The sequence below is a fragment of the Ostreococcus lucimarinus genome, chromosome 4, assembly GCF_000092065.1.
Source record: "Ostreococcus lucimarinus CCE9901 chromosome 4, complete sequence".
NCBI lineage: Eukaryota > Viridiplantae > Chlorophyta > Mamiellophyceae > Mamiellales > Bathycoccaceae > Ostreococcus > Ostreococcus sp. 'lucimarinus'.
The window spans coordinates 418,492-441,121 of NC_009358.1; the positions used below are offsets into that span (position 1 = coordinate 418,492).

At 62.1% G+C, this 22,630-nt stretch overlaps 16 protein-coding genes across 16 annotated transcripts; 7 read left to right on the forward strand and 9 right to left on the reverse strand.

The window, feature by feature from the left end:
* Positions 1 to 223: 223 nt before the first annotated feature.
* On the forward strand, positions 224 to 1,165 carry OSTLU_92602 (predicted protein; the record flags this gene model as incomplete). Its single annotated transcript, XM_001417201.1, has 1 exon — positions 224 to 1,165. The coding sequence occupies one exon, from the start codon at positions 224 to 226 to the stop codon at positions 1,163 to 1,165; it is 942 nt and encodes a 313-aa protein (XP_001417238.1).
* A 350-nt stretch (positions 1,166 to 1,515) lies between these two features.
* OSTLU_31164 (predicted protein) lies at positions 1,516 to 2,199 on the forward strand (the record flags this gene model as incomplete). Its single annotated transcript, XM_001417202.1, has 1 exon — positions 1,516 to 2,199. One exon carries the CDS (start codon positions 1,516 to 1,518, stop codon positions 2,197 to 2,199), a length of 684 nt encoding a protein of 227 aa, XP_001417239.1.
* A 23-nt stretch (positions 2,200 to 2,222) lies between these two features.
* Positions 2,223 to 3,296, reverse strand: OSTLU_36971 (predicted protein; the record flags this gene model as incomplete). Its single annotated transcript, XM_001417460.1, has 1 exon — positions 2,223 to 3,296. One exon carries the CDS (start codon positions 3,294 to 3,296, stop codon positions 2,223 to 2,225), a length of 1,074 nt encoding a protein of 357 aa, XP_001417497.1.
* A 2,297-nt stretch (positions 3,297 to 5,593) lies between these two features.
* Positions 5,594 to 6,208, forward strand: OSTLU_31166 (predicted protein; the record flags this gene model as incomplete). The annotated part of the gene is made up of 1 exon (XM_001417203.1): positions 5,594 to 6,208. The coding sequence occupies one exon, from the start codon at positions 5,594 to 5,596 to the stop codon at positions 6,206 to 6,208; it is 615 nt and encodes a 204-aa protein (XP_001417240.1).
* A 401-nt stretch (positions 6,209 to 6,609) lies between these two features.
* OSTLU_3993 (predicted protein) lies at positions 6,610 to 7,428 on the reverse strand (the record flags this gene model as incomplete). The annotated part of the gene is made up of 1 exon (XM_001417461.1): positions 6,610 to 7,428. A coding segment is annotated over one exon (819 nt), but the record flags the coding sequence as incomplete, so codon positions are not given.
* A 1,467-nt stretch (positions 7,429 to 8,895) lies between these two features.
* Positions 8,896 to 9,663, reverse strand: OSTLU_31168 (predicted protein; the record flags this gene model as incomplete). Its single annotated transcript, XM_001417462.1, has 1 exon — positions 8,896 to 9,663. The coding sequence occupies one exon, from the start codon at positions 9,661 to 9,663 to the stop codon at positions 8,896 to 8,898; it is 768 nt and encodes a 255-aa protein (XP_001417499.1).
* Positions 9,664 to 9,773: 110 nt separating this feature from the next.
* Positions 9,774 to 11,477, forward strand: OSTLU_24412 (predicted protein; the record flags this gene model as incomplete). The annotated part of the gene is made up of 1 exon (XM_001417204.1): positions 9,774 to 11,477. Exon 1 carries the CDS (start codon positions 9,786 to 9,788, stop codon positions 11,475 to 11,477), a length of 1,692 nt encoding a protein of 563 aa, XP_001417241.1. The 5' UTR covers positions 9,774 to 9,785.
* A 316-nt stretch (positions 11,478 to 11,793) lies between these two features.
* On the forward strand, positions 11,794 to 12,285 carry OSTLU_31170 (predicted protein; the record flags this gene model as incomplete). Its single annotated transcript, XM_001417205.1, has 1 exon — positions 11,794 to 12,285. The coding sequence occupies one exon, from the start codon at positions 11,794 to 11,796 to the stop codon at positions 12,283 to 12,285; it is 492 nt and encodes a 163-aa protein (XP_001417242.1).
* A 28-nt stretch (positions 12,286 to 12,313) lies between these two features.
* Positions 12,314 to 13,780, reverse strand: OSTLU_87002 (predicted protein; the record flags this gene model as incomplete). Its single annotated transcript, XM_001417463.1, has 1 exon — positions 12,314 to 13,780. One exon carries the CDS (start codon positions 13,778 to 13,780, stop codon positions 12,314 to 12,316), a length of 1,467 nt encoding a protein of 488 aa, XP_001417500.1.
* Positions 13,781 to 13,915: 135 nt separating this feature from the next.
* Positions 13,916 to 14,644, reverse strand: OSTLU_31172 (predicted protein; the record flags this gene model as incomplete). The annotated part of the gene is made up of 1 exon (XM_001417464.1): positions 13,916 to 14,644. The coding sequence occupies one exon, from the start codon at positions 14,642 to 14,644 to the stop codon at positions 13,916 to 13,918; it is 729 nt and encodes a 242-aa protein (XP_001417501.1).
* A 446-nt stretch (positions 14,645 to 15,090) lies between these two features.
* Positions 15,091 to 16,603, forward strand: OSTLU_31173 (predicted protein). The gene has a single exon (XM_001417206.1). The coding sequence runs from the start codon at positions 15,282 to 15,284 to the stop codon at positions 16,596 to 16,598; it is 1,317 nt and encodes a 438-aa protein (XP_001417243.1). The 5' UTR covers positions 15,091 to 15,281; the 3' UTR covers positions 16,599 to 16,603.
* Positions 16,604 to 16,702: 99 nt separating this feature from the next.
* OSTLU_5872 (predicted protein) lies at positions 16,703 to 17,572 on the reverse strand (the record flags this gene model as incomplete). Its single annotated transcript, XM_001417465.1, has 2 exons — positions 16,703 to 17,120; positions 17,211 to 17,572. Coding segments are annotated over 2 exons (780 nt in total), but the record flags the coding sequence as incomplete, so codon positions are not given.
* A 113-nt stretch (positions 17,573 to 17,685) lies between these two features.
* On the reverse strand, positions 17,686 to 18,639 carry OSTLU_31175 (predicted protein; the record flags this gene model as incomplete). Its single annotated transcript, XM_001417466.1, has 1 exon — positions 17,686 to 18,639. One exon carries the CDS (start codon positions 18,637 to 18,639, stop codon positions 17,686 to 17,688), a length of 954 nt encoding a protein of 317 aa, XP_001417503.1.
* Positions 18,640 to 19,340: 701 nt separating this feature from the next.
* Positions 19,341 to 19,979, forward strand: SGA3501 (predicted protein; the record flags this gene model as incomplete). Its single annotated transcript, XM_001417207.1, has 2 exons — positions 19,341 to 19,449; positions 19,630 to 19,979. Coding segments are annotated over 2 exons (459 nt in total), but the record flags the coding sequence as incomplete, so codon positions are not given.
* A 258-nt stretch (positions 19,980 to 20,237) lies between these two features.
* Positions 20,238 to 21,591, reverse strand: OSTLU_45442 (predicted protein). Its single transcript, XM_001417467.1, has one exon. The coding sequence runs from the start codon at positions 21,539 to 21,541 to the stop codon at positions 20,249 to 20,251; it is 1,293 nt and encodes a 430-aa protein (XP_001417504.1). The 5' UTR covers positions 21,542 to 21,591; the 3' UTR covers positions 20,238 to 20,248.
* Positions 21,592 to 21,702: 111 nt separating this feature from the next.
* OSTLU_45446 (predicted protein) lies at positions 21,703 to 21,961 on the reverse strand (the record flags this gene model as incomplete). The annotated part of the gene is made up of 1 exon (XM_001417468.1): positions 21,703 to 21,961. A coding segment is annotated over exon 1 (240 nt), but the record flags the coding sequence as incomplete, so codon positions are not given.
* Between the last annotated feature and the right edge of the window lie 669 nt (positions 21,962 to 22,630).

The following is a 22,630-nucleotide window of genomic DNA, read 5'->3' on the forward strand; positions in this document are numbered from 1 at the left end:
ACAAAAAGAACAAAAAAAATAAAAAGAATGAAAAAGATACCGCGTACGGGGCTCGAACCCGTGACCACACGCTGTCCTTGAACAGCTCTCGGGCGCTCGCGCGCCCTCGTCGTGTCGTTGTGCGTCGCGAGTGCGACCTCGCGCGTTTAGGCTTACGCCGTCGAAGACTGATTAGAGTCTCTTAAAAGGCGTGCGCTCTACCAACTGAGCTAACGAGGCATAGATGGCCGAAAGGACCGTAATATACGACATCCACGATTTTTGTCCCCCCCCAACCGCGACGTCGCGCGTTCGTGCGTGTTACGGTTTCTTTGCGCGCGCCGACCGACCGGGCGCGACATCTCGCGCGGCCGACATCGTCGCGCGCCCGGCGATGTCGACGTCGGATCTCTCCGACGTCGAGACCGCGCGCGAGGCGCGCGCGGAGTCCGGTCGCGCCGCGTGCGCGCGCGTGCTCGCGACGCAGCGCGACTACTACCGCGTCCTCGAACTCCCGCGCGCGGCGAGCGCGGCGGACGTGAAGAAGGCGTACCGAAACCTCGCGCGCGTGCTGCACCCGGACAAGTGCGATGACCCGCGCGCGACGGACGCGATGGCGATCGTCACCTCGGCGCACTCGACGCTGACGACGCCGGCGCTGAGGGCGGCGTACGACTTGTACGCGGCGCGCGTCGACGTCGGCGACGCGAACGCGGATTCCTTCGGCGAGTGGCAGAGCAAGGAAGGCGCGGCGGCGGTGCATCTGCCGCCGTGGTTGATCAAAGCGATGGCGACGCCGGTGTTGGCGCAACTCATCGGGTTCTTGGCGCTGGTGCTGTTGTTGGCCGCGGCGGCGTTGGCGTTGGCGTTGGCGTTGGCGTACTTCGTCGTGCACATGGCGTTTTGGTTCGCGTGCTGTTTCGGGTGCTGCGGCTCGTGCTGGCCGCGTTACGGCATGGGCGCGCGCGTTCACGCCAAGCGTCAGGCCCGTTTCACGGAGATGCTCAAGGATTACGAGCGCGCCGCGATGGAGGCGTCGGCGCGCGGCGACGAGGGACCCGCGCCGACGGTTTTCTTCGCGCAGTGGAACGTCGACCACCCGGAGCCGGATTGGGTCGAGCGCATTCGCGAGGAGGACCGCGCCGAGGCCGCCGCGCGCGCGTCGCCGGCGTACGGCGCGACGTGACGACCGGCGCGCCTAGTTTGTTGTAATATCGTACCGCGCAACCTCTTCGCGCTCTTCGGCGGTCCAACCGCCGACCGCCACTCCGCGCCATGGATCGCGCGGCGGTCGCCGCCGCCGACGACGCCGCGTCGACGTCGGACGACGCGTTCGCGTACGTCGCGCGCGCGCCGTTCGAGCCGCGGCGCTTCGCCGCGCTCCTGCGCGCGAACTTTGACGTCGCGCGCTTCGGCGACGGCGGCGACGACGTCATCGCCGGCGCCGCGCGCGACGAGGGCGCGTTCGAGGGCGCGCGCGCGGCGTCGGGCGTGGTTTGGATCGCGTCCCGGCCGAACGTGCGCGGGATCTTTAGGATGGACGACGGGGACGACGGCGTCGTCGTCGTCGCGTGCGCGGGCGCGTGGCACGAGGACGGCCGCGGCGCGTGCGAGACGCCGGCGGAGGCGAGCGAACGCGTCTTCTTCGGCGATCGAAGGCAGCACGTAGTTTTTGAAGGCCGCGATCTCGACGCGATGAAAATTAAAGCGCGATTGGACGCGTGCTTGCTGACCGAAGCCGAGGACGCGGACGAGACGAATCGCGCGAACGAGTCGTACTGCGGTTCGACGTGGCCGACGGCGACGGAGGTGATGGCGAGCGCGGGCGTGGAGGCGGTCGAGCGCGGGGTGAAACACAAGGCGTTTTACCCGAGCGGTGGCGTCGACGGCGTCGTGGCGTCGACGGCGGCGATGTCGGTGTCGACGTCGCGCGAGCGCGGCGGCGACGCGTTCCGGGACGTGCGCGTTCCGGAGGCTTTCGCGCCGCCGCTCGCGGGGCAATCAGAAAAGACGTTTCCGGACGGGCAAGTCGGGTACTTTTTTGAGGACATGCCGTGTTTGGAGTGCGGGTCGCCGTGGTGGTTCGGTGAAGACTGGGACTCGCGTTGCGCCAACTGCGGCGCCGACGATCGCACGTACGGCGGCGATCAACGTCCGATTCGGTCAAAGCGGCGGATTTACGACGAGTTTCGCGCGGCGTGGCGTCGACTCGCTGATTGAATTGTATTGAACATTTTTAGAAATTAGAAACCGACGAACTTTTCTTCGCTCGAGTTCGGCGGCGGACCGTTCATCCACGTAAACTTACCCGTCTTCGCGTCTTTGATGCTCGACAAGTCGGCTCGCGAGAGCTGTTCGGGGAGGAAATGAAGCGGGCGAAGTTTGCCGCTCATGACGGCTTCCCAGTCGATGGTTTCGTACCACGCGTGACCCTTGATAGCGCCCAAGCCCGGCGCACGAATGCCTAAGCGGAGCGATTCGTCGCGCACGAAAATTTGCGACAACATCTCGTGCACGTCGTTGTCCATGCGTCGCGGCACGGGGACGGCGGCGAAATCCGCGCGAACGATGCGTTTGTACAAATCGCGACGCTGTCGGTCGCGAAACGGCGGAAATCCGGCGATCATTTCAAACACCAAGATACCGAACGCCCAGATATCCGCCGCGCGCGTGCATCCTTGATGCAAGATGAGCTCCGGCGCGAGGTAATCCGGCGTGCCGCAAATGGTGTACGCGCGTTGGCCTTTTTCCAACTTTTTCGCAAATCCAAAGTCACCGATCGTGATCGAGCCATCCGAGCGCAAGAGCAAGTTTTCGGGTTTCATGTCGCGATAGACATACCCGGCGCTGTGAATGTACTCCAGCCCGAGCAAGACTTGCGCGGTGTACACTTTGATTTGCCCAATGCCGGGTAATCCGCTTCTGTTGAACAAGTCAAACATATCGCCGACGCAATCCTCGACGACGAGATATAGTGCCCATGGGTCCTGAAACGAGGCATAGTAGTTGCAAACGAACGGTGCATGGCGGAGTTCTTCTAGCGCGCGCCTTTCTGCCATACAATGCTCTTCTTCACCGTTTTCGATGACTTGCGATTTCGGCATGGTTTTAATCGCACACACCTTGCCCGAGCCCTTGTGCTTGGCGCGCAACACCAGACCGACCATGCCTTGTCCGAGGATGTCCACGACTTCGAACTCATTCAGACTCTTCGTACCTTGAAGCTCTACGATCGTGGGACTGTGCGATCGTAGCGAGCCACTGAGCGCTGAGGAACGCTTCTCTTTAAGCGACGTCGCCGGCGGCTCGTGCAACATCGCCGTCTCCTCCGCGAGCACTGGCAAATGACCCGCTGATCCAGCTTGCGGAGACTTCTTCGCTCGTCCAAACGCGGCAAACTTCTTGCCAAAACGTAGGTGCTCGCTGGACGTTGATAACAGGTTCGATTGCGATCCGCTCGATGGCGACGGTGGCGACGGATCCAAGAACGTCGACACCGGCGCGCTGAGGTTAGGCGCGCTCGGATTCGCCGCGATCCGAAGACCAGCCAAAGCGCTGCTCGATCCTCGTTGCCGGCTCTCAGCACCTGGAATTCCGACGCCCGATTCTTCGTCGGCGCGCCTACTCGGCTCCATGTCTGCGCCGACGGAATCGACACCGATGACTTGCAAGACAAAGTTTTGCGTGCACGTCAAAATCACCGTATCCGTGAGCGCAATGTACACCCCTTGCATGGTCGTCTCTCCCGCCAAGACTTCGTCGCCGAAGTATCCACCGCTCGTGATCTTTCTGACCTTCGTCCGTCCGTTTTCCTTCATAGAGCACTCGACTTCTCCGTCCATCACCATGAACATCTTCACTTGCATGCCTTCTCTGAAAATGACTTCACCGGCGCGGTAAGCGCGTCTACCGCGCTGCACGAGCAATTCACTCAACGCCTCTAAACTCGCGTGTTCAAATGGCTTGAACACCGGACAATGTATGACGGCATCGTACGCCGCCTTGCGCGCCTTGGACATGACGTCTTGAATCACCGCCGCGAAGACTTTTCGCGTGATGCCGAGCAAGACAGAATCCTCCGCGGCGACAAGCTTTGAAGGCGACGGCGTCGGTTCGGTGAGCACTTCTTCACCCCACGTGTCACCAGACTTTAATGTCGTTCCATCCGGCACGACGTTAACTTTGCCATCAATGAGAAGGTAAAACGTATCCGCGCCTTCTCCCGCTTGTATCACCGTGGCCCCCTCCGGGAACACCAAGCGCGTCGCCGCCTTGCTCAACGCCTCGACTAAAAGCCCGGCCAAACCGGCGTGACGCACGGCTGGAATCGAGCGAAGCGCCGATGCGAAAATATCGAGCTCCCACGATTGCGGCGGCGTCACGAGGTCGATGTATTGCGTGTTTTGAATGCCGCTTGCGCCTTCGCTCACGCCCGGCAACGTTTGCTCCGTCGGGACGAAATCGGCGTCTCGAGGGATGGAAAATCGCTGCGAAATCGCGCGTCGATGACGCCTTAAAAGGAGAACCGACTTAATGTACGCCAAGTCCGTCTCGCTCACCTTGCCGTGGGTCTTCATGTCCAAAAGTAAAAAACAATTTTCAACCGTGTCGCCGACGGTGAATAAATTTCCTCGAATCACGCTAATACCTCTCGCGACGCACGCGGTACAAAAATCTGCCATCAGCCCCGGTCGATCTAGCACTTGCATTTTAATCTCTGTCGCGTTTTCCACATCCTTATCGTCGAAGAGCACGCCGTGCACGCTTCGTTCCTTGGACACGAACGTTTCGTCTCGCTCCTCCTCCGCGAAGGGGCCGTACTTCTCCGTGTCCTCTGGGTCCTCCTCCGTCACCGCCTCCAGCGCGGCTTGCCTCTTCTCCGGTTTCTTCCGCACGATGTCCTCCAACTCTTGACTCACCTGCTCGCTCGACTGTTCGCTCAATTTACACCGCGTCTCCTCCTCGCACACGTACAGCGTGTACAACACGCGTCGACTGTCCCGCACCACGTCCGCCTGCACCACGTTCACCCCTTTCCGCGTCAAGTACGTCGCGATCTCGCTTATCAACCCAACGCGATCGGCGCACTCGATCCGTATGTACGTGTGATGCTCGTTCGCCGTGTTGCTCACCGCCACGCGCGCCGCGTCCGCGTCGTCCGCGTTCAAAGTCGTCCCCGCGAGCTCGTCCGCCGCGTCCGCGACGCCGTCCGACCTACTCCCGCCTCGCTTCGAGCTTCGCGCGCGACTGAGAAATCTCTTGAGCAGTCCCATCGCGCGCGTCGCGCGCGCGCGCGTCCTCGCGCGTCGCGCCTTTACGATTGTTTATCGCGCGCGCGTCGCCTCGCGCGCCTCCGACGCGCTCGACGCGTCGCGCGCGCGTCCTCGCGCCGTCGCGCGCGCGCGCGCGTCGGACGTCCGGTCGCGCGTCGCTCGCGTCGTCGCGCGCGCGTCGTCGCGCGCGCGTCGTCGCGCGTCGAGCTCTGCGGTCGCGTCGGTCGCGGGACGCGGTCGGGACGCGGTCGGGACGCGCGCGCCGCTTCGCGACGCGCGACGACGCCGACGCGCGCGGCTCGCGACGCGCGCGCGCGTCCCGGACGCTCGACGTCGCGCGCATGCCGTGGTTCGTGTGCGAGTCGTGCGGGGACACGCTGAAGAAGCCGAAGATTAAGGCGCACTTTAACCGCTGCGCCGCCGAGGCGTTCAGTTGCATCGACTGCAGCGCGACGTTCGATCGACGGAGCGTGCAGAATCACGTGGCGTGCGTGACGGAGCACGAGAAGTACGCGCTGGGGGCGACGAAGGGGGCGGCGGGACACGAGCGGGCGCGAGCGGTGGCGGCGGAGGGGACGGAGCGACGCGGCGGGGACGGCGGCGAGACGTTCGGAGAGGAGTTCCTGTCGACGAGGCCGCCGTGGAGGTGCTCGTGCTGCGGGGTGTCGTGCACGAGCGAGGAGACGCTGTCGGGGCACGCGAGCGGGAAGAAGCACAAGAGTAAGGCGAGGAGCGCGAGAGCGCGGGCGGCGGGCGAGACGCCGGGGAACGCCGAAACGGCCGAGGCGGTCGAGGCAAAGGCGAAGGATGAACGCGTTGAAAAGAAGGTGAAGAAGGAGAAGAAGGAGAAGAAGGAGAAGAAGGAGAAGAAGGAGAAGAAGGAGAAAAAAGGGAAGAAGTCTTCCGAAAAGGATTCATCCGACGACGGACCGAAGCGCAAAAAGGCGAAGAAGTAAGTCTGCTCTCGCGCGAATATCTAAATCTAATAACATTGCTAATATCAAATCTTCACTTCTACTTCGTCGCCATCCGTGCACCGTTTGGACTTGAGCACGAACGTCGGCGCGTCGTCGTCGGGCGAGCCGCTCACCAGGGAAAGTATGTGCGCGGCGCCGATAAAGTCCATGAAAAGCGAACCATCCTGAGCTGGCGCGATGCCCCATTTACCTTTGCCCCACGGCGTGTCGAGTGTACCATCTTTATGAAGGACTAATCCCGGATTACCTCCCCAAGATCCGGGTGCGGTCTCCGTCTTTTGCGACATCGCCAGAGCGAGCGGCGAATTATCGATGCCGTTGTGTTGCGCTCGCAACTTACACTCCTTCGCTCCCTTCCTCCCTTCGCTCCAGTTCCAGACATCAATCGCATTTGCTTCACCTTTCCAGTACTGCGCTATGACGGACACCATGCGATCGGGCTTTTCAGGGTGGTAGTTGATGTGCACGCTTGCGGGTCGGTGATCTGGGTACAGATCCTCGTCGTAACGCATGAAGCGGAACATGTACTTGGAATTCTGGAAACACATGTAGTTCATCACGCGCTGGCTCGTTCCAGAATACTTCTTATGCTTGGACTGACCCCAGAGATACACCTGCTCCTCGTTGTACGCCGTCTGGTCCCACGTATTCTTCTCCGACGCCATGCGTTCGGCGAGTCTTGACATCATCGCCTTCGTCTCGTGCGTCGCCGCGACGAAAAACAACCCGCTATTCCGTGCGATCAACCGTCGCTGACCGTTCCATGAGAAACCGTACGACGTCGGATCGTCCCATCCATCGGTCATTCCTTCGACGTCGGCGTCTCGATAGATCAAGCGTTTGTTTCTCGCGCTCTCACCTGCAGCGAAAGGATCTTGCATCCAAACCACATCCACATCCGATAACAACACCGACGTCCCAGTGGATACGAATTCATTCAACACTCGGAACTTTAATCCCGACGTCGCGTGATTGTCAGTACTACCTGTGATTGACGTTAGCTCGCGGTGATAGTACGGCACCTCGCGCTGCTTGCACCAATCCGCAGTCTCGCTATCGAGAGCCACAATGACGTAGTTCGTGATCCCCGTCCGCTTCAACCCATCGATGTACAGCTCAAGCATGTGAAAGATGTTCTTGTTACTCACCGCCGCGAGAACTTCGCGGTTTCGCGCGACTTTTCTAACCACCTCGCACAAATCCGCAAACTCGTCGCACGCGACCGGGTACTCACCCTCGGGCTCGGCGATGTATCGCAGCTCTCGCGGCTTCGGTCCTATTCTCTCGTCTGCCTTCACGATGCCACATTTCTCCCTTCGCATTACGTGCGCCTTCGCATCCTTAAAGTTGGGCTCTTGCGCCACGACGGCGTTTTCATCCGTCGTCTGACCGTCCCAATGCGTCGAACCGTCGGGCACGTGAGCGACGCTCCCCTTTTCGGCAAAACACTCCGAATTAAGTAATCGAAACGATACACCCGCACGCTGCCGCGCATCGTGCGCTGGTAGGAGAATTTCATCCGTGAGAGCGTCGTCGCTTCCGTCAAAGTCGGACGCTTCCGACGCCAACCAATGGACGAGCGAATACGTCGCTCGCGTAGGTCGAAGCACCACGAACGTCGTCCGAATGAGAGGAATCACCATCGATTGCGAGTACTGCGACCACCCCATGGCGGGATCAGCCATGCCTTGCACGCGTGCGCTCCTCTTTCCGTCTCCTCGAATCGTCGCGCTCACGTCGGCGCCGTCGTCGAGCAACGCCGTCAAAGGATTCGACGCGAACTTCACCGTCGACGACGCCAGAGCGACGGCGTGCCCGCGTTGCAGCACCACCGCCGCCGTCATCCATCCTCCCTCGTTTCTGCTCGCACCCTCGCTCGGCAAATGCGACGGCACGCCGGCCGTCTCGCACGTCGCCTTCTCCGTCTCGCTCGTCGTCGCCACCAACACCGCGCGCGCCCCGGACGCTTTCGCCGCTCGCACGCGCGCGTCGATCGTACCACCGTACACGACCAAAAATCCAAACTCCGCGGAATCTTCCGAGCGAAGTTTCGCGAGATGCGCGCACGCCGTCGTCTCGAGCGTCGCGTCCCGCGTCGCCTCTCGCGCCTCGCCCGGCGCCGCGCACGACGCCCTTCCTCGCGCCGCCTTCGGCGCGCGTTCGACCCACGCCTCGGGCACGCTCAACTCACCGTGCGTCGACGTCCGCGCCGTCGCCATCGCGTCGCGCGTTGTCGTCGTCGTCGTCCCGTCGTCGCCGTCTCGCGCGCGTCCCGCGAAGTCTCCGCGCGCGTCCCGCGGTCGCGTCGCCTCCGGCGCGCGCTCCATCGCGCGCCCGCGCGCGTCGTCCGCGACCATCGCGCGCGCGTTCGCCGCGCTCGAGCGCGCGTCGCTCGAGCGCGCGTCGATGGTTTCGGGCGCGAAAGTCTCGCGCGCGGTGAACGGTGAACGGCCGCGCGCGGCGACGACGCCCAGCGCGACGACGACGCACGCGATCGCGCCCGCGCGCGCGATGGCGCGCGTGACGCCGCGACGGACGACCCGGCGGACGACGCGCGCCATCGCGCGCGGTCGCGCGTCGGGCGATGCGGCGACGCGCGCGGCGCTCGAGGCTGCGAACCGGCGCGCGCGCGTTTAAAAAGCTTTACATCGTAATCTAGCGTTCCGTCACATCGTCGTCGACCAACTCGTGCCGCGAGTGTTGATGGCGGACCCCGGACGCTCGTCCCCGGCGGCGAACTGCACGGCGCTCAGCAGCTGCTCCACCTCTGGGTGGGCGTTGGTGTCGATGGCGACTTCGCCGCGAACGATCATTCTCGACGTCGGTAACTGCGCCTCGGGAACGCTGGCGTCGTTGAGGCCGTAGAAATCTCGCGTATCATCGTCTCGCGTGCTAAAATACGTCACCTCGACCCCGGCGCCGATGAAGACGCCCTTGGAATACGAGTAGTGGTGCACGCCGACGGCTTTTCGCGCCTCGCGTCCGTCGACGTACTTTGAATCCATCCCGATGAACGCGCTTCCATCGATCGACCGACCCAGCGGTCCGAGCGACACGCTCGCCGTGAGTCCAACCTTGACGCTCTGCTCGCTGAAGCACGTCTCCACCGCCTCATCCGTGTCCAGCACGTACACCTGCGCGTCCTCCTTGTACCCGACGCCGAACATCCCCGTCGCCCCGCCCCCGCTCAGCGCCACGGGCGCGCCCCACGCCTCGCTCCCGGGTTTCTTCGCGATCAACACGCCGTGCGTGAACGTGCCTCCGCCGAAGAATCCCACGGTGTACGACGTCAAGAACGCGATCCCTCGCGCCTCGCGAAGGTGTTCGGACCCGATCTCCATGTCCGTGTCCGCCGTCGCCGCGCTCGTGTAGTCCTCCAGCATGGCGATCGCGCGCAGGATCTCGCGCTTCAACTGCAGGTGTTTCGAGCTCATCGCGCGCCGTGCGTCGCGCGCGCGCGCGTGTGGCGCCTCTCAGTGTCGTCAACGTTTAGTGTTACGACGCCGCGACGCCGCGACGCCGCGCGCGACGACGCACGGCGACGCGCGACGCGGGCATGCGCGCGCGCGCGCGCGCGCGTCGCGACGCCGACGACGACGACGACGACGACGCGCGCGCGCGTCGCGCGCGACGCGACGGCGATGACGGTTGGTCTGCCGCGGCGAGACTGCGCGAGGCGTCCGCGCGCGGCGACGTCGCGGCGTGGACGGGAGACGACGCGCGCGCGTTCGTGAACGCGCGCGGCGTCGACGCGATCGCGGGCGTCGGACGCGCGCGGGCGAGGGAGGCGGCGACGGCGCTGTCGCGCGCGCTGGGCGCGACGCCGCGCGCGGGCGAGACGACGTCGGCGCTGACGACGACGACGAGGGACGAGAGACGGGCGCCTCGCGAGGCGGTCGACGACGGCGATGGTGATGCGCGCGATGCGTTCAGCGGACGACCGGGCGTCGCGCGAGGGGTGGAGCTGGACGCGGAGGCGTTCGAGGGGATTTTGGCGGACGCGTCGGAGCGACGGGACGCGCGGGCGCTGTACGCCGCGCAGGTGCCGATGGCGCGCGTGGGCGAATTGGATGTCGATGGAACGCTTTACGACGAAGGGTTTCGGAGGTTTTGCGAGAGGCACGACGCGCAGAGACATTGCTGGGTCAACGGCGCGAAGCGGGCGACGACGAATTTGCACTACGACAACTACGATAACGTTCTCGCGGTGTTGTCGGGTGAGAAGCGCGTGCGCCTGATTCAACCTTCGTTCTGCGCGGGTGGTGGTGAGAGGCCGTTTGGGGGGGTGTGCGCCGGCGCCGACGACTCGAACCACGCGTGTGGAAAACTCGAGACGGCGCCGACGTGGCGTTTCTTCACGCTCGGGCCGGGCGAATCCATTTTTATTCCGAGCGGTTGGTATCACGAAGTGACGTCGGCCCCGTTTACAGTCGCGGTGAGTCATTGGTGGCGAAACGATTTCAACGCAGCTCTCGAAACGGTGCTCCGTGACGGGAGACGCAGCACGTATCACTTTCGCAGAGCGTTTGAATCGGCGCTCGACGTCTCCGTACACAACGAAACCGAGTCCTGTCGCGCCGTTGTTCGCGAAATCATGGAACGCGAGCTCGTCAAAAATAGGACGCTGACGTATAGAGTACTCGATGCGTACATTGGCAACTTCGTTCCGTGGGACGACGTGTTTGATTTTTTAACGCGTCGCGGAACGAGTTTGATCACAAAGGAAAATCGCCTCGAGCTCGGAACGGAGCGCGAGTCTCGCAAAGAGAACGAAAAAACAGTGAACGCATTTATCACTCGCATTTGGTTAAAAGACGGCATCGACCTCTCCGTCATGACTCGGTACTTGAAAGCGATGACGCCTGACAAAAACATCGCCACTGCGTTGAGTCACGCGCTGCGCGAAGCCCAATCATCCGCGTCTCGTTCGACGGAGGAATCGGACGCCAGTCGTGCGCATCACCATCACGATTGCATCTACGCGCATCACTTCGACATATTTTGGCGTGCCGTGACGACGGCGCTCGAATCGGGCGACGCCGAGTCGTGGGGAGCGCTGTACGCCGCCGCGCGGTGCGAAGAATTTCCACGAAACGACGACGTCGTGCGAGCGGTACTGCGCAACCAAAAATACGCCGTCGCATACCGCGCGCAAGCGCTTCTACAGGACAACTTAGAAGACGACGACGTGTGTTTCACCGTAGACGTTCGAGTGCGTAGACGTGCGGAGCTCGCAGTAGACTTTTAGTAGATAGAATCCAAAATCCTCAAACCGCCGCGCTCGAGTAGACATCGACATGTTCGCCCTGTCCGCATCGACGGCGCACGCGCCTGCGTTCGCGTCCTACCCGTCGCACCCGCGTGCGCGCGCGCGCGCGCGTCGCGTCGCGTCGTCGTTCGCGCGCCAGACCTCTGTCCCAATCGCGCGCGTTCGCGACGCCATCGCGCGCGCCTCGAGCGCCGATGAATCGAACGACGACGCGAGTGATACCGTGACGAGTGGTTCTTCTTTCGATGGGTTCTCCACGACGCCTGGTGACGAGGACGCGCAGTACATCGCGGACATGGTGACGGAGATCAAAGACTGGCTCAAGCTGCTGTACGTCAAGCGAGAGATGTCGTTCAACGAAATCAAGCTCACGGTCGGGATCGAGGACCCGAGATTGGCGGAAAATCGAGAGCGATACGGGATTGAAGACGAGAGCGGGGTGAGCGCGGACGAAAAGGTGGAGACGCTTGAGATGATTGAACGAGGGGAAACGCCGACGGATGCGCGAGCGGTGTCGACGCTTTTGGAAGAGTTTAGGAATTGGCCGGGATTGGACGCGGTGGTGGATCAAAGCGTGGATGCCGGTCCTTCGAGGTATGAAGAAATCGCGATGCGATCGGCGGGCATCAAGACGTCGAACCCGCGGCGGGTTCGAGCGAAAGAGGCGGAGGAGGAAAAGAAGGAGGGCACGATTTTTGGCTTCTTGCCGTTGTACCTGGTGAGCGCGGTGCCGATTTTCATCACCGTCTTCGCGGTCGGTATCATGTTCGTCAACTCGCTACAATAGACTAATTTTGTGACGCCTGCTAATTCAACTAAACCTCCCGAAACGGGTTCGTTTCGCGTCGTCGTCGCTGTTCGCTGCGTTGCCTCGTCTTCGTTCGAACGAAGCGATACACGATGACGCAAAAGCCAACGACCCAAGTAAGGCTTCCCATCGTCCACATGCGATGCATCCGTTCTTCGTGCGCAATTTCTCGCTCGACTTTTAACGTGGCTTTCCTCGCTAACAGACGCTCTGTGGCGTCACCCGCACGCTCCGCTCGATGCATCACCGGGACTGGCGTCGGCTTTTGCGTCATTCTGGGTTTCACCTTAGGATCCTCTCGCGATGGCTTCATCGGTACGTCTCTTCCTTTAGGTATTATCGGCAACGACTTTGTTTCGACTCGATGACTACGAGCGCCCCGCCCGCATTTCTCATCGTTGTACTTTTTCACTGCGTCGTTGATCGCCGACACCGTGATGTACATAATTTTCACCTTGATGTAATTGTGACGCTCTTGCTGCAACGCGTGCGCGCTCGGGCGCTTCGGGTAAGGCACAACGGGGAACGGTTCCACATCTCGCGTGGCGCACGTCATACGCTCCAAGTGCCCAGGCTCCCAATGTTTATCCCACGAGTACGGGCCCTCGTCCATCCTCAAACCGTAGTGCACGATGAACGGGTCGGCGCTTGCCTCATCCCACGGCTTCATACCTGCGTACAGCTGTACGGATCGCATCACGTTGTGCGTCAACCCCGCCAACCCGCAACCGAAGACGAACCCGTACATTTCCGAAATCCACGGCCTTGGCGATTCCTCGGAGACGTACACGTCGCCGGTGCCGCGATACGGAAACCAAATCCTCTTATCCATGCGCACCTTCACCGTTTGCGCAAACCAGTGCGGCGTCATGTTCACAAAATCTTCAGCGTCAAATATCTCCCACCCACCCACGGGCGCGAGCCTTTTCTCCACCTCCTCGTCCACGAACCACTTGGCCATTCCGTTCTTCGTGCCGACGAGATAATCGTATTGACCGCTCGCGGCGACGCCCTTGCTCGCTGGAATCTCTCTCACGCTCAGCGGTTTTAGCAACAACATGTCCGCGTCTAGCTTCACCACCCACTTTCGATCCGTGCCGACGTTTTGCGCCCAATGATTCATCCCTCCCGGCAAGTTATACGCAGAGTATCCGTCGTCGTCCCCAAACTTTTCCTTGGCGTACCACACGAACGACGGGCACTTGACCGTGTCCGGCACCACGTCCATGTGTTCGTACCGCGCGTACTCGTCATCCGTGCACGATATCAATCGCGTCATGCGTCCAGGGCTGCCAATCGCGCGCCACGACTCATACAGCGCGCGCGCCTGCCAAGTCATGTACGGTTGGCAATCGGCGGAAAAGACGTAGTGATAGTCATCGATCTCGCGTCGTTCGCTCGCGTCGTCGAGGTCGGCGAACGCCAGGGATGCGCGCGCGAGCAGCGCGACGAGCGCGAGGGCGCGCGCGCGCATCGGGCGCGCGATGGAAAATGGAGTCGGGCGCGCGTCGCGGCGCTCTGGGATACTTCACGCTACATCTATTTTACACCTCGTCGCGAGTCGAACCGCGCGGCTCGAGCGACTGCTAATGATTCGCTAATAAACTAGTCACGGATCTAACATCCAAGGCTCGGCGGCGGCGAGGTCGATTTCTTTCGATCGAACGCGCTTGCTCAACGCCTTCACCGTGTGCGAATCCTTGGCGAGCTTTCGTTCGAGCTCCACGAGCCGACGACGATCGCTCGCGCGCGCTTCGTCGACGGATTGCAAAGCATCGCGAAGAAACTCGATGGTTTCGCTCGCCTCCGCGAGCATGGTCTCGGCTTGGCGCTTTTCTTCCGCGAGTCGACGAATCTCTTCGTCGCCGCGAAACGGCGACGCCGTGGGCGTCGGGGCGGGACTTCGTCGAGGCGTATCCGCCAACTCAACCGTCGCGGTCTCGATAAATCTATTTGGTGTTTTCACCGGTGGCGTGCGCGCGATGAAGTCTCTCTCTCTCGTCGCGACGCCGCGCGCCAAATCGACGGCGTTTCGTCTGAGCTCGAGCAAGCGCCGAGAGAACCCGTCGCGATTGAGATCGCGGCGCGACACCAAGCCCGCGACGACGAACGTCCCGGCGAGTATCGCGCTCACGGTGATGATTTGTAAGACGAACAAGACCGCGTTCGCCGCCATTCGCAGCGAGCTCGGCAACACGTACAGCCAAGCGCCCGCGACGTACACGGCGCTCGACGCCGCGAGCGCTCGACGAACCCACGGCGCGTCGAACTCAACGCCCGTCACCGCTCGATACCACCGATCGACGCTTCGCGCGAGCTGCGACACGTCCGCTTCCATCGCCGTCGGCGTTCCCGCCGTCGTCGGCGTCCCCGCGGCTCGAAACGCGCGCGCCGCGCTCTCCATCGCCAGTTTCCCCGTTCGTCCCGCCCTTCGCATCGTCCGCCTGCGCCCGGACCCGACCGTCGGGCTCGTGACGTATCCATCGGACGTCTCCTCGCCGCGCGCGTCGTCGCCGCTCGTCGTCGGTCCCGCGGTGTCGTCGGCGTCCGGTGGATTGGACGCCTCGGGACACGCGCGGTGCCAGTACCCGTCCTCGCCGCGCTTCGTGTACCGCGCGTGTCCCACGCACGTGCGCCCGCACGCGCGACACGGTTTTTTCACCCTCGCCGGACCGGAGGGAGGGTCGGCGTCCATCGCGCGGCGACGACGGCGTCGACGTCTGCGGGCGGTCGGCGTCGAACCGCGGCGTAACACCCACCTCGCGCGCGTCGTCGACACACGACGGCGCGCGGCGCGAGCGGGCGCGTCGATCGACGACGGCATGGCGGAACGCGCGCCGTTACTGATCGCGCGCGACGTCGAGGCGGCGGTGTCGACGCGCGAGGGCGCGCGCGCGACGCGCGAGGGCGCGGGCGAGGGTGTTGGGGCGACGGACGAGGATGACGGGTGGTTGGCGCGCGCGAGGGGCGCGATGATGGACGCGACGACGCGACGGGGATCCGTGGGGCGTCTCTCGAGCGCGTTGGCGCTCGTCGGTGCGCTCGCCGCGCTGGCGTGCGTCGCGGGACTCGGAGGCGATCGCGGCGTCGCCGCGCGCGCGGGGCTGGGAAGCCATCACGGGCACAAGAAGGAAATACTCGAAGGCTCGACGAAGAATTGCGTGAACGCGGCGGCGGATAACGCGGCGGGGACGTTTCAGATGGAGACGTCGAAGTGCGAGGATTTGTCGACGCCGGGGTGCGTCGGACATCGATCGATGTGTCGATTTTGCCAGACGCACATGGCGACGAATCGAAACCACGACTGGCCGGTGTGCCCGGCGACGGTGTGCGCGGAGAACGACGTGCACGGGTGCAAGTCGGAGTCGGGGAAAAAGATGACTAAACGGGAGTTGGCGTGGGATATCTTGCGCCAGCACGTGCTCGATCACAATAGCATGGTGGCGGGCATCAAGATTGGAAAGTGCCACGGCAATTCGCAGGATCACGGCTTGGGGCGGTATCAATACAGCGACTCGCAGTGTTTACGGTCGGGCTTGCCCGGTTGTCTCGGTGCGGGCGCAGCGTGCCGCTTTTGTAACGTGAAGAACGCGAAGAAGGCCGGTAATGAGTGGCCCACGTGTCCGATGGCGGTGTGCGACAAGTACGACGTGAAGTCAAAGTATTGCGCAAAGCTCACGCAATACCACGTGCCGCCGGAAACGCCCCCAAAGGATTGGGATGAGAAATCTTTACCCGATACGATGTCCGTCGAACTCGACGAAGACGACGAAGATGCAGATTCGTTGAAGTTGAAGTCTGTGAAGTCGCACCATCAACACAAACACAAGCATAGCGAAGATGACGATGACGATGACGATGACGATATCGATGCCAAGCCCGTCTCAAAGCACTCAAAGCATAGCGACAGTGCCGGCTTAGGTGAAGACGAAGGTGAAGACGATGACGAGTACTACTCCAAAGAAAGTACTATACCGGTGGAGGCGGACGACGACGACGACGACGACGACGACGATGAGGAAGATGAGGAAGATTACGAAGATGACGAGGACGAGGACGAGGACGAGGACAAATCGCACGTCAAAAAGCATCATCATCATCATTCCAAGGTCAAGTTAGGTAACCAGGCTGCGCTAGACGACCAGGCCATAGTACATACCCACAAGAATGAGCAATCGGTGAAGCAGACGCATGCGGCGTCTGACCTCGACTCTTTGGTTTTTGAAGAGATTGACGTCGAAGCGATCTCTTCCGAACGCGGTAAAAAGAGATCATCGCGAGGGACAGAGTAGTATTTTAATCGGTATCTACAGTACAGCCATGGACTTTACAATTCTTCTACTGCGTCTAAGTCTTGACTCGACGCGCGCCGTCGTCGCCTAGCGAACTTGACACTCTGCGCTAAAATCGTCGCGTCGAGCGACACAGTGCCAAAGCTCCCCAAAAGCCAAGGCAACGATCGTATCACGTCCGCTCTCGAGTGACTCGCACACAACACCGACGTTCCGTACGCGACGTTCGCTGTGATGGCGAGCGCGAACATCGTGAGCGACAACCCCTCGACGGAACGCCGTCGTCTATTTTTTGCTATTTGCGCCAAACGACCGCCCAAGTAGAAACACGTCGCCAGATACCCAACGCCGCGACCAAAGCTTTGCATCCACGCCGGATTGGCGTTATAATCACAATCAGTGACATTCATCGCCTCGCGTAACATCCCATTCGACGCTTCTCCCGCGCTATTCGTCGTCATCGTCGTCAACGCCAACGCCGCCGCGCCCGCCAACACGAAGCCGCCCACGGGCGACATCGGGCTTCGCATCCCCTCGTCTCCGCGCGTCCTCTCCCGCACGTTCTCCTCCTCGCTCGAGCGTTCATCCTCGCTTCCTCGCAGCGGTTCATACCCAGACACCGATCCCTCGTCATCGCTCGCGCTCGCTCGCGCTCGCGCGCCGTCGCGTTCGTAATACGTGTACTGACACAGCAGCGCCAAATCGCTCAACACAAAGTACACCGCGGTGTACGTTTGCGTCGGCGCTTGGTCCCCGGTGAGGACGCATCCGATCAAGTTGAACGAGTCCCCGGCCAGCCATTGAAGCAAGAAGTACGGGCTTAAACCGCGCGCGGATTTCGCGCGATAGTTCAACACGAGCTGCGGGACTTGCGCGCTCATCCAGCACGCTATGGTGACGAGGGCGAGATAAAAGCCCGCGAGTTGGACGTCATCGCTGACGCACTCGCGAAACGTGACCCTGATCCAGTCCAAGGCGTCCGGGGAGGCGCACGTACACGGCATGACGCCGACGACGCGAGGCGCGCGGTGACGCGACTGGGACCGACTGAAAGAATAAACGTTGAATACATTAGAGTGCTGCCTCGCTAGCTATTGATCGAATTACCTAAACTTTTGAGCGCCACCTTAGCGCGGAGGGTTTGGAGCTGGTCGTCCAACACCGAGACGCCGAGTCGCAGGCGGTCCATCAAACCGTGGTCGGTGGACATGGCGACGGCGCGACAGGCGATGAGCTTTTGTAAATCCGTCGGCGTCGACGCCGGAGCGACTTGTAACACGGCGAACGACAGACGTTCAGCGCGTGTGAGCGGGCTATGAGCGAATCCTTCCGGGACGGTCGTCCAATCGGCGTCCTCCATCGTCACTTCGGCTTCGATGCGTTCGACGGTGACGCTCGGCGCGTCCACCCACGCCATGGCGGAGCGCAAGTCGCCGACCTCCTTATGCGTCCAAATCCCTTCGAACGACGCGTCGTCGAACTCATTTACGGTATTTTCATCGTCCGCGTCCTCGTCCTTCGCATCGCTCTCGGCGCTCTCGACGTCAGTGTCGCTCGGCGCGTCGCCCAACAACCTCGCGCTCAGCAACAAGACGTCCCGAACCGCGCCCTCGATGTAATCCGTCACCTCCTTCACCTGCGCCAGCTCCGCATCGCTCGGCACGTACGTCCCCGCGTCGCCCATCTGCGGCACGTGCGTGAACACTCCCGTGATGAACGGCTCTCGCCCCGCGATCCCTTCCAATTTCACCCTCGCCTCGCCGACCACGTCCACGCGCGCGCCGACGGCTTCCCGCGTCACCGTCTCGATCCTCGCCAGCGTCGCCGACGCGTTCACCGTGAGCCCTTCCTCCTCGCTCGACTCGCTCGGCAAAAACGTCAACTGCGCGATCAACCCTCCCGTGCGCTTCATCGCGTCCTCGAGCAGCGCTAAGAACCGCGCCTCGTACAGGTGCAGCGTCAGCCTCGACCCCGGGAGCAGCGTCTCTCGCCGCGGGAACAACAGCGCGGGCACCTCGACCTCGACGAACTCCTTCGCCATCGCGGCGGAGTAATCCAAGTACCCACCGCCGCGCGCGCCGTCGCCGTCGCCGTCGTCGTCGCCGTCGCCGTCGTTCGCGCCCGTCGCGCGCGTCGCGCGCGTCGTCGCGCGCCTCGACGCCTCGCGCGTCGCCCGTCGCGCGCGTCGCCGTCGCGCGTCGCCGGTCGCGCGCGCGCGCGCCGTCGCGACGTCCGCGCGCGCCGCGCGCATCGTCGCGCGTCTCGCGTCGCGCGCGCGCGCGTCTCGCGCGCGCGCGCGCCGGCGGCCGCCGAAACGCGACCCCCTCGATCGACGAGTCCTGACTCGACGATATCGTCGTGTGCGCAAACAGTGCGAAGACACTTTACACCACCGAGACAGCGCAGACAGGGCCTCGGCGCGGCGCGCGCGCGCGCGCGCGTCGAAAAAAACGCGCGAATCGGCGAAAAAACGTCGACGATTCGACGCGCGCGCGACGGACGGCGCCGCGGCGACGGCGCGATCTCGAATTCGCGCGCGTTCGAATCCGCACACGCGCGCGCGCGACGCCACGCGCACGTCGCTCGACCGAACGCGAACGCGCGCACGTCGACGTCGAACGCATCGCGAACGAATCCGCGCGAGAACGCGCGACGCGACGCGACGCGAGGGCGCGCGTCGACCGCGCGCGGGACGTCGGGATTTGAATCGCATCGGACGCGCGCGCGAGGCGACGACGGGCGATGAGCGCGATCAGCGTGACGTCGGTGCAGGTGCTGGATAATCCGCAGTTCTTCGCGAATCCGCTGCAGTTTGAGATTCAGTACGAGTGCTTGCACGATCTTCAGCACGGTGCGCGCGAGGCGAGGCGAGGCGATCGATGCGCGATGACGGGGCGGACAGCTGGAAATTTGAAATTTGAAGGCGCGGGCGGGACGAGGGGGCGCGGGGAGACGGGGGCGAGGGACGACGGTGACGCGCGATGCGAGCGCGAAGACTGACGAGGCGATGACGCGCGACGCGCCGACGCAGATCTCGAGTGGAAGCTGACGTACGTCGGGAGCGCGGAGGACGACAAGTGCGATCAGATTTTGGACACGGTGCTCGTGGGGCCGGTGGTTCGCGGGGCGTACAAGTTTGTGTTCCAGGCCAATCCGCCGGATGTGAGCAAGATTCCGCAGGAAGACATCTTGGGCGTGACGGTGCTTCTCGTGACGTGCTCGTACAACAACCAAGAGTTCATCCGGGTCGGGTACTACGTGAACAACGAGTACGCCGACGAAGAGTTGAAGGAGAACCCGCCAGCGCAGCCGAGAATCGATAGAATTGTTCGCAACATTTTGGCTGAGAAGCCGCGCGTGACTCGATTCCCGTGCGACTTTGATGCGCAAGCGATCCCTGGAATGGAGAACGCGGGTTCGGAAGATGCGATGATGGGCGACGAAAACAACCTCCCGAACGCGCCTGCCATGGGCGTAGACTTTTCCAAGGAGCAGGCGTCGGCTTTCTTCCAAGGAGAGCAAGCGCAACAACAACCCGCTCCGGGAATGCAGGGCCTGTGGTAGTGTGTCAACCAAACGAGGACGACGACGACAGCCAGCACGTGTGTAGATAAACATTAGCGCAACAAATTGAATTAAAATCTTCGACGTTACGACGACTTTTCGCGAATGAAAATGGGCAGCGCGCCGATCGGGGCGGAGAAATCGCGCATCCAACGCCGACCCTGGTGGACCTTGCCATTAGATAAATCGCGCCATCGACCCTCGGTCAAATAAATCGCTCTCTCATTCGCGCCTCGCGTGGTGACGGGGGCGACGATGATATCTTCGCCGAGCGCGAACTGATCTCCTATGCGGAACGTTTCGCTATCCTCGGGATCGAGCCACCACATCGGACGACAGATGGGTTCGAGCGTTTCGACCGCGCGTTCGCTGTGATCGATGAGGGTCTCCACGAACTGATCGCGCATCTCCAATGCGGAGATGCATAAGTCTTTCGCCATGCTACCTGCGGCCCAAGGAGTGAGGGAAAACTGCATCGCCGGCATCAGCGCGTTGGCTTGCGCCCACCTCACGAGGAGCTCTTCGTCCGGGTGTTTGCCAAAATAAGCGTTTCCACCGATGATGTCTGGCAAACAAAACGGGTACCCAAGCACGCCAGATGTAAGCAGCGCGGGAATAATCGACCCTAGCCCGTTCTCAATGCCCCAGTCGGAGAATCTATCGCCCATGCGGACGAGGGAAGAATTCCCTGTGCTGTTATGACCGCTTCGAACTTCTGCAAGTTCGAACTTTGAAGCGACGTTGTTCACCCACGCTCTCGTGTACTCTGATGGGTGCGAAAGAGGTGTGTGTGTGATGAATCTTCGCGGCAAAAAGCATGGTTCACCGGCGTCAAACTTGAAGCCGTCGATACCGTGCTTTTCTTGCAGACGCTTCAACCGAGATACAAACCAATCAACCGCCTCCGGGTTTGTGACGTCTAACGCGACGACTGGCGGCGTTTGCCACCACCTGAAGAAACCATTTCGCGTGTTCGAATTGACAAAGTAACCCTTGTCCTTCCCTTCTCTGTACGCCATTGTATCTTCGGCGATGAACGGCATGACCCACACCGTCACTTTGAAGCCCATGGCGTGAAGCTCGTCCACCATCGAACTCGGATCTGGGAACTTTGTGGCGTCAAAATCGAGATCACCGTACCCACACTGCCACTTGTCATCGATCTCGATGACGCTGGCGCTCATACCGTTCGCAAGAATTTCTTGCGCGAAGCTCAAAACCTTTTCTTGCGAAACGTTCGTCTTCATCTTCGCCCATGTCGTCCAAATCGGGGCTCGAAACACTTCCGAGGGCGGAGCTGCTTTCGGTTTATGCAGAGTCTTGTGGACGTTGATCGTCGCCAATTTGACGTTCTTGTTCGCACACAGCGCCACGCGCATGTGTCTTCGCGTTGCGTGCGCATGCTTAGGCGATACCCAACCGACGAGCGGGTGGTTCATGCTGAACGGCCCGTAGCCTTTGTGAAATGAATTGCGAGCTTGTAAGCGCAAGAGCCCGTCACCGACGCGACGCCCTTTATGAAACGGTAAAATCGTCCGAGTCGCGTTTTGAATGCCCACACCAAACGCTCGCTTACTAAAAAATCCGTCGAACCAAGTCGCGTTCGGCGCGTTGAGACCAACGTGGAAAAATGGAGTATCCGGATCCGCCACGACTGCACATCCGTTACTCGTCACCCAATGCGTGGAAACGAGCGTGTTCAATCCATTAGGTCCGTTGTCGAAGGGATAATGAGGGCCAATCTCCATGCATCCATCGTTCAACGGCCAGTGCTGAGCCATCAAATGCGACCCGCCGTACACGTCTCCCACTCGCTCCAAATCAATCATGATCTCCGCCGTCGCGTGCATCAAGCTCCCATCGGCGACGGAGTAGTCCAGCAGAAACCCATCGCTTAACCCATCGCACCACTGCTCCCCCGTGCTCAATCCCGCGCTCGGTCTAATCGTCAACGAAGCGCGCTGTCCCCACGTCACGGTGGCGCCGCCGTTCGCCTCTCTCGTCACCACTCCCTCCTCCGTCAACGCCAACGCCGGAAGCGCACACTGCGCCTCACACACAACTTCACCCCCACGTCTCAGCACCACGCTCCCATCGTCCCGGACCGTGAGTTTCGCCTCGCCGCATCGCAGCGTCGTCTCCCTCGGTCTTTCGGGCCGCGTCAGCCTCGGAAATTCGTACGGCAACCCGCGATGCGGCGCCCCCGTGAGCGCCCCCGCCGTCGGTCGCGTCGCCCCCGCGCGCACATCTCTTTGATCACCGCCCGTTTCCAGCGCGCCTCGCGCCTCGCGCGCCCCATCCCGCGTCGCTCCAATTCTGACCGTCGGCACCGTGCGCCGTCGTCTCGTCGACACGACCGCGCCTCGCGCGCCTCGCGCGACGCCTCGTCGCGCCTCGCGCGCGCGCGAAACGACGCGCGGAATTCTCGCGCGCGTACTGTCGACGCGCGGCGCGGAAAGCGCGCCCCA

Excerpts from the sequence above, each read along its gene's own strand:
- OSTLU_31173 (XM_001417206.1), top strand. The coding sequence starts at position 15,282 with ATGGACGCGACGACGCGACGGGGATCCGTGGGGCGTCTCTCGAGCGCG.
- OSTLU_45442 (XM_001417467.1), bottom strand. The coding sequence starts at position 21,541 with ATGCGCGTGGCGCTGTGTGCGAACAAGAACGTCAAATTGGCGACGATC.